Genomic DNA, 15,673 nt, shown 5'->3' with positions numbered 1-15,673 from the left:
TTCGTGCACTCGAAAGCTTTGTTGTTAAATTAAATTATAAATACAAACGCATGATGGTCGATCTGCATGTACTTCCTCATAGTATTTGCAATTTCCAAATTGTTGATTCGTATATACACACGGAAAAATAGAAATCGTAAAATTAGTAAAATCGAACAAATTAAAAGCAGAACGCAGTTTGAATGTTTACATTTTATATTGGACAAAGTTGAGTTGATTAATGTAATGTATCTTTTTAATAATAAATTAAGTTGGAAAAAGTTAATGGTTCGTAAAATCAATTTAGTTAACAAAGTTACATACACAGGCAACTAACTCAGTTAAAAGTTACGTTAAGATTAAATTAGCTTAATTTTAATTCAAAGTTAATTTAAAAGGCATTATTCGCACTAAATTTAAATAGCATAATTTTTTTAAACTTTTTAGATTACTTAAACAATTATAATATAGTTTATCAAGTAAGTTTAATATTTTCTTGTAAATTACATTTTTGAAATAACAAAGAAATATTGTTTTTTATGTAAAAATATATTTTACTTTTATAATTCTTTTTGTTTACGTAGATAAATGTTTAAGGAAAAAGTTAGATTAGAATTTATTACTTTAAGCGTTACATAGCTAAGGAAGGATTTGGTTTTATTATAGTAACAATAATTTCTTATCTACACATCCATTCATATCAAATCTATTTACTTATTGTTAGATCTATCTGACTAGACTTTTACGTACTCGTTCACAAGAACTTATTACAAATTTGCTCTAATTATTACTATCTTTACATTAATATATACTTTGCTTATCTTATGTACTATATTTCTACATTGAAGCATCACAGTCTAATAAATAAATATAAATACATATATTTCGAGTCCTATTCGTTTATCTATTCTTTTTTTAATCTTTTTTTTCTACTTAGGGAAAAAGTTAACAAGTTAAAGTTTATGTACTTCAAAAATAACTAATTGAAGTAAAAAATTAACTTATTTAAAATTAACTATAAGTTCAGTTAAAAGTTATTAACTTTTTAATTAGGTTGCTATCCAACTCTGATATTTGAATATCAGTATGTATTGCTTCTTCAATTCCAAAAACGTCAAACGATTTGGAATCTCTTCAGTGGTAAAAATAAAAAAAAAATCACGTCTCTGATTTGCGCTTATCGTTCGGTTCTGACCCGCGATGATATATGGGAGAGAGAGAAGGAGAAAGAGGGAGAAGCATAGCGTGTGCCCGGCTGTACCACTCGCCGCCTTCTCGCGCGATCACGATTTAACCGTGACGCAATCCCCCGCGCGTCCCTTATACAGCCCCCAAGGAAATTATCTTCGTGGATCCCGGCGGCAACGCCTGTTACATTGTTAACGGTCTGCCTCGTGAGAATACGTGGAAACAATTCTCGCGATATCCTCGAATGTCGAACAAGTCATTAGCGTCGCGTCCCGCAGAAATTATAATCCGTCCATCAGCTATCTATTAGCTTACAGTCGCGTAGAAAAAAAATTAAGAAACAAGCGAGATATAATTGAGATTATGTGCGATACATTATTTGACATTTGTAAAGATTTTTAATAAAAGATATCCCGATAAACGAATGAATTCGTTATTCGTATATCTCGCCATTTCGTGCGATTGAATAATTTCAAAATGTACAAACTCGGAAAATAATAGACTTGTAGCGGCGATGGAAGCAATTGAGTGAGTGTATGCAAATTGAATTGTAACACATTCTTCCGCATACTTTACACACCAATTAACACTAGACCGCGAAATTAAGCCGGGGAAGATTATTTAGGTTTTTGAATTTGCAGGTAAAAAATACGGTTACCTTGCAAAACTGAGTGTATTGTTAACACAGTCGGAGTTTCAATTAGCATTGTATTCATCGGAGATTTAATGACATGAATTCATAATATACTTAATTAGAGCGACACTATTATCGCGTTTTCAGTGTCACCCGAGACAAGTTGTATTAACGATCTGCAATGAGAACAGAAACTCATCGAGTTTCTAATTGCTCTTGATTTACACAAGGGTGTGCGCGCGCGCGCGCGTGTATGTGTGTGTGTGTGTGTGTGGTGAATGGATATATTCCCTTTCTAAGCATCACGTGCACGATACGGCAGGATGACGTAAGGATATGCGTGCCACACGATAGTGCACGTTCGTTTCTTTTCATTATCTCAAGTTGTATTGTATCTACATCAGAGTAGTTGGAACTGTTGGGAGGTATTAGAGTAGTTGGCTGGAACTGTGTCAGGAGAGATAATTCGGTAAAAACAGGATTCTACGCGTCAGCTTCGTGTCCGAGTGCGTGTAATTTTCCGATAAATACTTGCAATTGAAGCAATTAACTGCATGGTAATTTTGAATAAAGAGCGGCACGTTAAATTCGGCCATTAAATTTTTGCACGTAAGTTTAACGATGATTGCGTAATGACTGTGACGAATAATAGGCTTATTTGACGTGGCCAGAGTGTTAATAAGCTTAAATTTCCCGAGGTATGTTTACATAATAAGCAGAGGAACATGCGTGCGTGCAACACGCATGTCCATGCTGATGATCACATGCAAGGAACGCTTGGAATGCAAATTATTTATAAAACAAAGATTTTTGTATGGTTCCTGGCATGGGAAAAACCTCTGCCAGTTTTTAACTAATCGCACAATCGTACATACAGAATTTAAACTAATTTGCGAATAAATTGCATCATAAGAGTATAATTAAGATAAGAGAAAATGACTTTAGCTATATACACTTGATATATTTTACACTTGAATTTCTATTTATTTTTTTTAGAATTATTTATCTTAATGAAATTTATAAATTTTTTAATTTCAGATCACAAAGTTGACTATATTTATTGTTTATGATTGATTTATAATATTAATAATCGTATATTTTTATTAGACTGCTCTTAAAAGATATATAAAATAATAGAGCGCGAATTCTATGATAAAATAATGTTGGGGAGAAAAATTTGTAAACTTCCTGACGTAACCGAGACATTAAACGTTGTAGGAAGCTTGAAGACTATATCCGGCTACAGTGAGGCGCGATGAAGGAAGTCCAGGAGCAGCAGCAGCCCGAGTCAATGGAATCCAACGAGTCGGTTTCCGGCTCGAACGAGTACGCTTATCGACCACTTACGACAAAGCACAGAAGAGCTGGGAGTACCGGGACAACCGGTGACGAGGAATACACCACGGACGAGGATGAGCTCTATACGGATGAAACTGATTGCGCCGCGTTACATCCACCGCATCCTATTCTCAAGTCGGACCTTGCGAGAGCAGCTACGGATCTCTTCGGATATGCCACGAAGCATGAAGACGAGGAAGAGCCCACTAGTCTATTCGACGAGGATGATAACAAGTTCCTAGATAATAGGTGAGTCCAAGTATTGATTTCTTTTACTTTTCTACCGAGTTACATTTTTATAAAGTATACAGGCATATAATTGATTTTTTGAAGTCGTATACGTATAATTTTTAATTTTTAATTTGAGCGATAATTTGCCATTAAAAATTTGTTATTTTTAAATAAAATAAATATTATTTTACACAACAATTGATTAGTAAAAAAGTTAAATTTTTTTTCCTTTGTTCCTTCATCGAATATGTAATAGTGTAGCAGTAATTTTACTGTGAATGTAAAATTATTTTTATTTGCATACAAAAATTGTACAAGTGCTTTATTTAAAACTCTTTATTGATGCTTGGGGCTACTGGGTTATTATTGATTATTATAACGCTTTAATTTGTATATTTCAGTTCCAACTCAACCAAAACCACTCCATTATTCGCGTACAACGAAAAATTACAAGGTGTCCTATCGCGACATCGAAATTCAACAGAAGAAAAGTCCTGCGAAAAGCTGAAATCTCATGAAGTAGACGTCTCGGAATCTCAAGCTCAAAGCACGAAACCTTTAGATTTTCGATTGAACGAAGCTGAGTCTACAGGAGATGCTAGCGATGAGAAAGCTGATACGGATTTGAAAAAGGACAATTTATTCGAATCATCCAAGAAACTTTCTCTCCCTAAAGATACGCAGGTAATTTCAGTCTTTGTTTTATAAAACTATGGTTCTATTTCTCTCTCTCTCTCTCTCTCTCTCTCTCTCTCTCTCTCTCTCTCTCTCTCTCTCTCTCTCTCTCTCTCTCTCTCTCTCTCTCTCTTTGTGTGTGTGTGTGCGCGCGCGCACGCGCGCGAGAGAGAGAGAGAGAAATAAAAAATTAAATATATTAAATAAATAAATATATATACAGTGGCGATTAAAACTTTCGGGTTAAATGTTTTTTTTGCAGTATTAAAAAAATATTTAACTTATTATATGTTTTTTTAATTATTATCAGCGATTATTTATAGTAAAATATATCATTTTATTTAAATTTAAAGTCTTTTTTTGTTTATTTCTCTTAAACTCAAAATATGAAAAAAAAAATCTGCATAGCCTGAAACTTTTGATCACCACTGTATGTGTGTGTGTGTAAGAAATAAATTTATTAATACTTATGTAATGTAAATATGAAAATTATTACAGCCGGAAGAATTGTCGAAGCAAGAATTACTGTGCGTTCCTACAAAGAGCAATGGCCCGCCATCGCCTACCACCCTGCAATGGGGTAGAGCAGTGGCCGAAGTAAAGGAGCACGCAGTGGCGAAGCTGCAGGAGGAACTTAAAAGGGCTCACGAAGAATTGAAATTAAAGGACGAGGAAGTAGCTAGACTGTCGCGGATTAGGCAAGATGTGGAGACCGAACTAGAGGAACTCACTGCCAGCCTTTTTCAAGTTAGTAACCAATTTTATATTTGGCAAAAAATTTAAGGATACACACATACATATATACAGAAAAAGTAAAAAATTAAATTAAAAAAAAAAAAAAAAACAAATAAAATAACTTTAAAATGTTAAAAAAAAAAAGAAACTATATTTGTTGAATATTGCCTATTTAAAATGTTGACCAAAGGTAAAGTTTTTCTTTCTAAAAAAAGGGCATGGCATCGATACTCGCATCTCTCGAAGTATTGTTGTCGCTTTTCCGCGATGTCGATTGGTTCTCTCGTTGCGCTTACTTCGTGTTGCGAGAGTAATTATTGCGATTGAATTTTGACAGCTGTCAAATTTGTATAAATGGTTATCTATACCGGAAGAGGAGACGGGGAGAGACCGGGAGAGACGGGGAGAGACGGGGAGAGACGGAGAGAGACGGGGAGAGACGGGGAGAGACCGGGAGAGACCGGGAGAGACCGGGAGAGACCGGGAAAGACGGGGAGAGACGGGGAGAGACCGGGAGAGACCGGGAGAGATTGAGAGAGAGAGAGAGAGAGAGAGAGAGAGAGAGAGAGAGAGAGAGAGAGAGAGAGAGAGAGAGAGAGAGAGAGAGAGAGAGAGAGAGAGAGAGAGAGGGGAGGGGGGTGCGTGCATTCGTGCGCGTGTACACTGTGGAGTATTTTACTCAAACGAAAGATTTTCGAAAGTTAGTTTTTTCTATTGATTATTTTTTATTTGGTTATTTTTTAAATTTATTAATTTCTATATGTGCACGCGTACGTGTGCATGCATATGTCACAATATTATTTTATAACTAGCAATAATAGTTAATTAATTAATGTGTATAAAGTTCCAAAAAATGTTGATCTTATTTTATATAGAAAGATACATGTAATGTCAAAGTATTTAATAATTTATTAACAATTGTAATTTTGTTTTTCAAACTATGTCGTCAATCTCTAATGCTAATTAAAGAAAAAAAAAAAAAAAAAGAAGAAGAAGAAGAGTCTGAGCTGACAATATTTCGTTACATTTCAGTGTCAATATCATATTACTTTAAAGAAGATTTATGTATGTTGTGTATATTGTATTTCTTTTTTTCTTTTTTTATGTGTATAATATTTTTAAAGAAGAAAGAAAATTATATAATAAATTAATGTATGTAAGTATGCTTTCTCTCTCTCTCTCTCTCTTTCTCTCTCTCTCTCTCTCTATTTCTTTTTCCTTTCTTTTTGTATATAATTATTTATTTATGTAATTATTATTGCAATTGTTATTTTTAAAAAGTAAAAAACTAAATAGCGCGCGCGTAGCGCGCGCCTGTGTTGTTCTCGTAACAGAAAAAATGAAATTATCCTCGATTTTGTGATTAATTAATCCGTTTAATAATTTTCTAAAAAACTTAAAATTTTCTTAGAAAATATCATTTTGCAAAGAATATAAATTATTTATAACGTGTGTGTTTAGGAGGCACATAACATGGTTCGAGAGGCTAACGTACGTCAGGCCACAGCGGAGCGTCTTCTAGAAGAGAGTCGTATGAAATCGGAAGTGCTCGCGGCCGAAGTAGCGGCCTTGAAAACTTTGGTGCTTACGTCTACACCGTCGAGACCTAATCCCCACTTGCATCCTCAAATCGACACCAAGGGACGAATTAGCAACGGGGAAGAAAATCAGCAAGGACTCTTTGCGAAGAAACATCGGAGGTAATAAATAATTTTGTTTTATATTTATAATTTTTCAAAACTGCAAAATAAAGTATATGTACACATATGTACTTTAAATATTGAAATAAATTTAAGCGATACTTTATAATATTTATATACATTTTATACTAATCGTTGATAATGTTGAAAATGTTCTTACAAAATATTAGAGAGGAGTAATTTGCAATGTATTTTGTCCTTTTCTAAAATTTTCAATCAAAATATATTTTAAAATACAAAATAAAAACATAGGAATAAGAGAATAAATTATAAAAGATATAAAGTCATTGTATTTATTTTCGCAAACTAAAGTAAACTTAACAATAATTTGCAATTCTGATGCAGGTCGCCTTCACACTTTAATTTAAAGTACGGTCGAGAAAATTCGCCGCCTGATTCGCCTGTAAAGGAACAAAGGTCGCCTTTGCCGACCGACAAGGAGACCCTCGAAAGGGATTGGAAGCGTGATCGTGAAAAGGAGAAGGAAAAGGAGTACAAGGACTTTGGTCTGGAAGTCGATCCAAGGGTCCATACGGAATTTCTCAGGTGGAAGGCAAACCCTTGCGTCGACAAGAGTGATCCCTTCGTTGCGAGGGTATTTAGGGAGGATATCGATCTTTGCTTGGATTTCCCGAATAAAGAATTGGGAGCCAAGGTCAGGCAAGCCGTTTTGGATGGGATCATATTTATCGAGGCAGTCAGCGACAAAACAAAACTTGCTTTTCCCAAGTATGTTCTTATAAGTTCTTTTTCTTTATATTAAAATGCTCATTATTTCTTTGTATTATAAAAGAAAAAGCCTGTAGAAAGTTTTATCTGTTGTTTAATGTAAAATAAAGTATTATATTTCAGAATTATTGCACAGAATTAGGAAAAATTACTTTATTTAAGTAACCATTTAAAGTTGCTGCAATCATAGCTAAAAGATTATATAAACGAAAAATTATATAATATTTATGATTAAGTTAATATATAGCGTAATGTATAATGTATATGAAACAAGTATGTAATTATATTTTGATTTCAGGAAATGTGCGTTATTGGAGGCACCACGACAATGCCACTATCGTATGCGGCTTGGTGATCAGGAAAACCAGTGGTACTGTATTTCGCAGATTTGTCGCAATCGCGTAAGTTCTATATATCATTACTCACTTCAATATATTACTTATTTTATAACTTATTTTAAAGAAAACTTAAAAAGTTCTGTTTTGTGAGGAATTAATTATTTTTACAGATTATAGCAGTGTGTGACTTTCTTAATTATCTGAGATACATCGAACGTGGACTCGTCAAAAGCTCAGGTATGTTTTTTGTAGAATATTGGAACTCAAGCACAATAATAAACACATTTATGTTATCACAACATACAATAAAGTATAATTTAACAATAAAAAAATTAAAGATTGAAAGTAATTTATTGTTTTCTAATAATAACGGAATTTATTAATCTGCAGTTCATGATGTTTACTGGGAGATCACGCGGCTAAGGAAGGAAATGGTTTTCGCACGATTGGGTCTGGCATTGTCGTCCTGAGGTTCGCGTAGGCGGGACGTCATCTAGTCTCGAATTAATTCGAGTCAAGAGTTTATTGTTTGGAAATAGAATCAGTCCGTGAATCATGAAGAATTTAGTGACGTTCTCGTCGTTCATCGGCCTTTTGTGCAGTAAAGGGGAGGGTGCAATGTTGTAATATATATCTTTGATATATATATTTAAAGTCTCTCTAATTGTGTAAAGTAATTTTGATGATAATACAACAATATTTCTAAAAAATTTACGTGCCGCTTGGACAATTGTATTATATAATACAATACTACAAAAAGTTATGAATTTATTGATAAGTTTTTCTATAATAAAAATTTTTTTATTATAATAATTTATAGCGTGATTAATATTATATATGCAATTACAATTTATTTCTGCAATTTATTACTACAATTTATCACTACATTATTTCTAATTTTTAAAACAAACTTAGAAATAAATTTATTATTAATTTTGCAATAAAACATCAATTCTTTTGCACGTAAATTTTTTCGAAATATTGCCGAATTAGCGCCGCCTATTTGGCAAGTTCTAGATTTAATACGAGCAAGCTGTAAGACGGCAATGAAGCTGATTACGAGGCTGTGAATGATCTTGACATGCAGATCAGACATTATCGATGGCTCTCCTAAATGAAATGTGTAAATAATAGAAGGAAAGATTTTTGAGACATTGTATCACGTTTTTGAAAGTTTAATTGGACGTCGTCGGACTTGTTGTTAGGCTCATGTGAATTATGACAGTTCAAGCTGAAGCTGTTGATTCTATGAGATAGTTAATGATTAATAATTATACTATATATCACTTGACGTCGTGGTTTGGTATTAACACCGAAAAGAAGAAAAGTTTATATTTAAATAACTATTTATATTTATGTTCTTTTTGTTACGAATCAGGTTTTTTTATTTGCCGTCGTATGTCGAATCGTGATGATTTTTGTTATTTTATTATGTTAATTTATCGATGTTATAAGTTGTATTAATTGTTAATTTGACTAATCGATTTCATTATATACCTTAGTGACTGTATACATTTATTAAAATTCTAAAGTGTTTGTACCGTACCACCGAAAACATAAAATTATCATTTAAACTTCCGATTAGTTGATACTCATTGTTGGATCATAATGACTACATATATATTTCTGACATTTTACTCATAGAGAAGAGCTGCGGACCATTTAAATCTCTAAATCTTCTTAGTGTAAATAGAACTTCTTGAAATTTCTCTCATGTCACACATAATGATTCTATATGTCTATATCATAATCCGGTTATACGGAACACATTTGTTTCTACTATAAATATTAGTCTGACATGTTACAAAAAGTGTACATTCGTTCATATAGATTATACATTAACATATTAATCAAAACTGACATTTGTCAGTATCTCCTGGTTGTATATATACAAATATATATTTTGTTTACTGCGAAAAGATATTCAACTCTAAATTTAATAATATGCTAATTAAATTTTTCAAGGTAAATAGTCTGTGCAATAATTTTTTGATTAATTTGCTCGATAAATCGAAGCATTCAAACTATAAAAGTGATCAATACAAGTAGTTATTTCGACAATGCAAAGATTTTTTTATTGTCTTTGTTGTCTTCCATTATTTATCGCGTTCGATAATAAATTTCGCGTGCGAAAGGAAGCCATTATGTAGTTGGTTCGTCATTTTTGAATTATGCCAAATGTACAACATGTGGCCAACGAAAGCGTACAACGTTCTCTCAAATGTTAAGAAACATAGTAAAAAGACTTCATGTAAGCATTTCTCTTGTGAATAGAAAATCTTAATTGTATATCATGTAAATAGTCTTCTAACATTATTTGAGATAGAAACTTGTATTTAAAACAAAATAAAGATAATCGCCATTGTAAAAAAAATGAAGATTAATATACTGCAATCTTTCCGAAGGAAACAAAATTATTCTACGGATAATTGTTATAAAATATTATTATTGTTTCCTTGCCATATAAAATGTTGTTTTGTACTGAGTTTATATTATCTCGCATCCATTTATATGCCGCATATGCGTTAATATATGCGTTAAATACGCAGTCATTTTCTTTTCTTAACAATAACACTTAGACGAGGTGGCGCTATCGTGAAGCCGTCGATACCATCTAAAATGGGATCGGGATGATCCGGTGGTAATACGAACTGAAATTTCTGCAGCAAACACGCAGTAAATAGAAATACACTGTTCCTCGCCAAGGTCTCTCCCAAGCACTTTCTGTGGCCTGTTAACGTTATGATTTTCATTAACGTTATGATTTTCAGTTTCATACATTACAGTATTTATATTTTTCGTTACCTAAGCCGAATGGTATTAACCAGCTATCCTCGACGTAATCTCCTTTCTCATTGATAAATCTTTCAGGCCGAAATATCTTTGGATCGCCCCAATGCTGTTCGTCCATATGTACGCTTCGCAAATTAGCCAGTAAGGTATAATTCTTTTTTATCTTGTAGCCGAGTAGGACGGAGTCAGTCAATGCCCGATGAGGAATTGAAGTAGGACCGATGTTCGCCAGTCTCATCACTTCCGCTATCGTCGCGTTCAAATACGGCAATCTGAAAATTTTTGACCGTATATCTGTAGAGTAATTTGCGAACAAAAGAAAAATATTAATGGTATATGCCAAGCAATATTTTTGAGTTGGTGTGTACCGATTTTTATATACTATACGAGGTAGGATTTCCTTGCCGAGCACTCTGTCGATTTCTTCGTGCACTTTTTTTTGCACATCCTGACACACTACGAGGTACGTTATTATGAAGCCAATAGTGTTGTTCGTTGTTTCCACTCCGGCGGTGAAGAGGTCTTTCACAACGCTAATTAATTGTTCTTCTGGAAACGAGAATGTTCTGTATTATTTATTGTGTATTATTGAATGTAAAATTACTTATGCAATTATTTTTATCATGAGTATCAATTATACAAAACAGTACATAAATTTATTACAATATTATTAACTTTGAAATACTATCATAGATAAATTTTTATCTTTTCTTTCTCCAATTCAAATTTAGTACATGTTTTGTTATTAAAATTTTAATAGCTTAAAATAAAATTTAATAAGATTTTAAAAAATAGCGTTAGTTTAGTTATTCTTACACTTTGCAATCTATAGAAAACATAATATAAAAGAGATAAACATAAAAAATGTAAAAATGTAATTATGTGAGTAAATTTTTATTTAATAATGTTAAGAAAAATATGAACATAGCATTTCAGGATTAAAATAGTTATAAATAACGTTCTTTTGTTTCTTTTGTATGTTCTTACTCTTGTTTTTATAAATTATGATGTATAAAAGTCTAATCACAATTAGTAGAAATTTGTTCTCATTTATGTAATTATGTACATTATGAAGCATTGTGTACCGTCAAAAGACGATACGGTTGATTGCTTGGTGTCCATTTCCGCTAGGTAAACATCGATAAAGTCTCTGAACTCGCCGTCCGTTCTAGTTTGCTTGTGCCTCGCTATTTCGGTCTGAAAGAAGATATCTTTTCTACCTATAGATAGAAATTACATTGTTAATAGAAGAATATTGCATTACCCCGATGAACTGCAACATTTGTGTGTATCTCTGATTTAGTGCGGTAAATCCGGATAACCCTGGGATAATATATCTTAAAAATGGTAAGTGGGTCAATATACCGCCGGTGGCGTTGGTATTTCTAATAATTTCGTTTACCACTGTTAAAATTTCTGTTAATTTGGGATTATCCAAGTCGAATCTACAATGTTTTGATGTTATTTTTGGTAATATATAATTGCATGTAATTGATATTAACTTTGCAGCATACCGTGCTCCAGCGACTAATGTCCATAAACTATTGAGAACTGCTATAGAGGTAATATTGTACAAGTTGTTAATGGGACCCAATTTAGCCAGCGAGTCTATCATAGTCGTTAAGGAAACCGCGTCGTTTAATATCAAGTCCTCCATCGTAACATTTCCCAATCCAAATTCCTTCAATGTTCTCAGAACAAATCTAAATAATTTGCAATAAATTGATTTGTTCTAATTTGACTTAAAGAAAATAATGTAGTATTTTAAAGATTTAACGTCAAAATGTTTTATTAAAAATATCAAATTTATTAAATAAAAATTAAATGAGAATTTTATAATTTGTAATAGAACGTAACACTTATTTAAAAAATTATTTTTAACACGATTTAATATTATTTCCTGTTAATTTATATTTATATCAAAGCATTTTGTGTATCAAATTAATTCTGGAATCCTACTCGTTTTTTTTTTACGTTAATACTAACTTTTTTACATTAATGCTTTAGGTAAAAATTTATTTACATAAATAAAGACTTCTTTTACATCTTTTTATTTATGTTTACTTTATAAAAGTTACAAGGTATTAAAATAACTAACATTATAAATATTAATGAGCATTTTAATGTAAAATAATCTTATTAAATATTATTTAAACTTAATTTAGCACTTGAGTAAAAATTTATTTATTGCAGCATTTCAGGAATAAATTATAAGATCTTTTAGAAACTTTAGGATCAATAATTATATATAAATTTTAAAGTGAAATAAGTACCTTCTTTGATCTCGCCAAATTTCACCATCGGTAAACATCACACCCTTTCGTTTACCTCCCGTTCGAAGTTTATGTATAAATCCATTAGGTCTACCGTCAAACTGAGATTGACTCATCATTTCGATCACCGCATCCTTACCGGAAACAATGATCAGTGGCTCAGCTAAGCCGAGTTTCAAGCCGACGATGGGTCCATAAATGTCAGCTAACCGACACCAAGCATGAGAATAAAACTTCGTCTCGTCAACGAGTCGTTTTATGTCAAGTATGTTCCCCACGATTGGCAAGCCGCGAGGACCTCGAATAGAACATTTCGCAAATATTTTATAGATTCATGTAAATTGCGATATGATATAAAATATTGAATTATGCACATTAAAGTAAAGCGAATATTTTTAAATAGGACATACGTAAGGTCCTTTTTAAGTAAAAAGTTTATAATAAAGGCATTTTCTGTATTACATTTCTTGTAGGATAAATATCAATAATTTGTTTATCTTGATAGAAAGTAATACATTTTATTTTATTTGTACAATTATTTTTGTCATTTTTAATGTAACATTTACATGTAAGATCTAAATTAATATAATGTATAAATATAATAAAGAAAGGATAGTTTTCGAGTCAATTTGACTTCTTAAAAATGGTTGGAATAAAATATAGTTTACCTGGAGGAAATGTTGATGGACGTCGCCAACTAAGTAGAATCTTTACTGTGAATATTATTACCAAGAAAATAATTATAAACCACATTTTTATTTGTTATTTAGTGTTGATGAAAATGTCACCAAAATAACAGAATATTACAAGAAATGTACTTTACTAAAATTTGTTTTATATTTTAAGAAATCTTTTATATCTTTTAGAAAAAGATTGAAGATATTACCGTGACTTGACAAATGTCATATGTGATAAATACGGTAATTGATAGTATTTTATAGAATTTTTAAATTAATAATAATATTTAAATCCATTGTATCTGGTATCAAATTGTTATTCACTACAAGCAACACTAATCGAAACTGCACCAGTCCTGTAGAAACTCTTTTATATGTATGAAATATCTCCTTTCACTAGCATGTTGGGCAAGAGGATTTTGGCTCAAGGTTCCTCAAGTATGCACCTGAATATGCCTGAACATGCATTAAAGGCATTGCATGCGACCTCCTTATCATCCTTTACTTTTCATTTTATTACAAGATGCTTTGCGACAGCTTATATACCGAACATGTCCAATAATGCTTTACGAAACATTCTTCACATCAATGTTTTATTAATTAATGTTTTATTAATTAATGTTTTTTGTAGTACAATTTATAGCAAATTTGTGTTTATTGTATATCTAAAGAGAGAGAGAGAGAGAGAGAGAGAGAGAGAGAGAGAAGAAGAAGAAAAAGAGAGTATGTATATTAATTTTTATGTTTCAATTATTCCGTAGTGATAGGAAAAAAACTTATTAGAGATATGAAAAAATGATTTAAAACAGTCCATAGAAGTAGGCACAGGAGTTTCTTGGCGAAGAACGGGCCTATTGCGAAATGGTCATTGGGATCATTGCTAATATCGACGATTATAGCGGCGCGAGGTAATCACAGAAGTTATAAGTGGCAGATGTGAGAATCGTAAATTCGCAATTCCAATCAATCGCGCGCACATCAAAGAGCAGGCTATCTTTGTTTTTTATTTTGGCATTTGTGGTCTGGCTAACACCTTGCGCAATAGCTTTTATCATTTCGCACTCGCACGCGATCTTATATACAGTTCTTTCCTCTTCTATTTGCCGGGCTTCATCGAGGCACAACTGTTTTCCTCTGGCCTCTTCCGTCCAATACGCAACGTCAAATCGAAATGAGAACGATTGAGCAGGCCGCTCGACGCAATAACAATCGCCGCAAACCACATAAAAACCATTGAATCAATCCGACCACAGTTATACGTTTAAATTGCCAAATTATTTTCATAGAACGCGAGTTATTAACACCTCTATAATTATTGTTAATAAATTAGATTGTTGTGTAACATCTGTAGCACTGCAGCACTGACAACTTTCGCAATTTGAATAGAAATAATTAAATATAAAAATATAAATATAATTTATTTAAAAACGTATTTCAATTTTTTTAGTGGGTTTTTTCATTAATATTGTGTGTGATACAAAAAAAGTTTTTTAAAAAAATCAAAATTTCTAAGTTATCAAAATTAAGATTATTTCTTATTTATTTCTTTATTTTATAAATATAAATTTTTATATATGTTTAAAAGTATTTTTAATCTAATATAAAAAGTTTAGAAAAGGTTTTAAGTTTTATCGTTATCTGGGTTTGAGTTTTATGAAGTATACTTCCCTAGATGTAGAAATTTGTATTACGTATGGTACGAAGTACTGAATTTCCGGCTTGCGCCGGATTTTAATGGTATTGGACATATCAAATTTGGTAATTATTTGAGCCTTTCTCATATGACATATGGTATCGGACAGAAATAAAATATTTAATTTATGTAGTAAACTTGATTATTATTATGTTGAATTCAATAATTATTTAGTTTTTCTTTGTGTACACAAAACTTATTTAATAATAATCAGTGTCAAATATGCGGGATATACATGACCTGGCCTAAATCGCTAAAATGCGCTACATTTTTTTTATTAGCCGAATTTAGGTAGCCGAACGTCAATTCGTCATGCCTAACTTGGCCCTGATTTCTACCGAACATAATTTCCACTCGGGTTGTTTTTGACGTTTCTCTCTCACGGAACTTCCGCTGTAAGGTAAAACGACGTTGTAAAATCGGAAACGACTACCATCAGCGATTCTGAGGATCAGAGATCACAGCGTCCGCGCGTGATGGTTCGTAAATTATTGCATCTCGGCGTCAGTAGCGATAAAACGATCAGCGAAAGACAAAGGAACATATAAAGTGAGTCTTACTTCTCTTAGTGCACAATTGATGAGGCCACGTAACATACACGTAACGATCGAGCGATTGCGTTGTCAAGAATTGATAGTAAGAAGAGGAAAAGGAAGAAGAGAGAATAAATGTTAATTATTATTTGCAAAA

The 15,673-nt window shown here is 32.2% G+C and overlaps 2 protein-coding genes across 7 annotated transcripts in view; one reads left to right on the top strand and one right to left on the bottom strand.

Moving 5' to 3' along the window:
- Positions 1 to 9,921, top strand: part of LOC105841075 (guanine nucleotide exchange factor for Rab-3A) — a 29,341-nt gene extending 19,420 nt beyond the window's left edge. For both annotated transcript variants that reach the window (XM_036284019.1, XM_028189027.2), the window contains exons 2-9: positions 3,020 to 3,388; positions 3,772 to 4,054; positions 4,544 to 4,792; positions 6,242 to 6,480; positions 6,826 to 7,209; positions 7,508 to 7,610; positions 7,718 to 7,784; positions 7,938 to 9,921. In XM_036284019.1, coding sequence (XP_036139912.1) covers positions 3,057 to 3,388; positions 3,772 to 4,054; positions 4,544 to 4,792; positions 6,242 to 6,480; positions 6,826 to 7,209; positions 7,508 to 7,610; positions 7,718 to 7,784; positions 7,938 to 8,017 — 1,737 coding nt within the window. In that variant the 5' untranslated portion in view covers positions 3,020 to 3,056 and the 3' untranslated portion in view covers positions 8,018 to 9,921. The remainder of the gene's footprint in view (positions 1 to 3,019; positions 3,389 to 3,771; positions 4,055 to 4,543; positions 4,793 to 6,241; positions 6,481 to 6,825; positions 7,210 to 7,507; positions 7,611 to 7,717; positions 7,785 to 7,937) is intronic.
- On the bottom strand, positions 8,935 to 13,933 carry LOC105834547 (methyl farnesoate epoxidase). Of its 5 annotated transcripts, XM_012677108.3 has the most exons (8): positions 13,282 to 13,933; positions 12,614 to 12,911; positions 11,855 to 12,043; positions 11,605 to 11,785; positions 11,426 to 11,537; positions 10,709 to 10,889; positions 10,353 to 10,612; positions 8,935 to 10,278 (listed from the first exon to the last, which is right to left on the bottom strand). In XM_012677108.3, the coding sequence occupies exons 1-8, from the start codon at positions 13,364 to 13,366 to the stop codon at positions 10,097 to 10,099; spliced, it is 1,488 nt and encodes a 495-aa protein (XP_012532562.1). In that variant the 5' UTR covers positions 13,367 to 13,933; the 3' UTR covers positions 8,935 to 10,096. The 5 variants fall into 5 exon arrangements, with proteins under 5 accessions (XP_012532562.1, XP_036139916.1, XP_036139915.1 ...); XM_036284023.1 differs by having other exon boundaries at positions 11,605 to 12,043; XM_036284022.1 differs by having other exon boundaries at positions 10,353 to 10,889.
- Between the last annotated feature and the right edge of the window lie 1,740 nt (positions 13,934 to 15,673).

The sequence above is a fragment of the Monomorium pharaonis genome, chromosome 3, assembly GCF_013373865.1.
Source record: "Monomorium pharaonis isolate MP-MQ-018 chromosome 3, ASM1337386v2, whole genome shotgun sequence".
Taxonomy (NCBI): Eukaryota; Metazoa; Arthropoda; class Insecta; order Hymenoptera; family Formicidae; genus Monomorium; species Monomorium pharaonis.
Note: the sequence above shows the minus strand (reverse complement) of the source record. Positions and strands in the feature narration are given on the sequence as shown.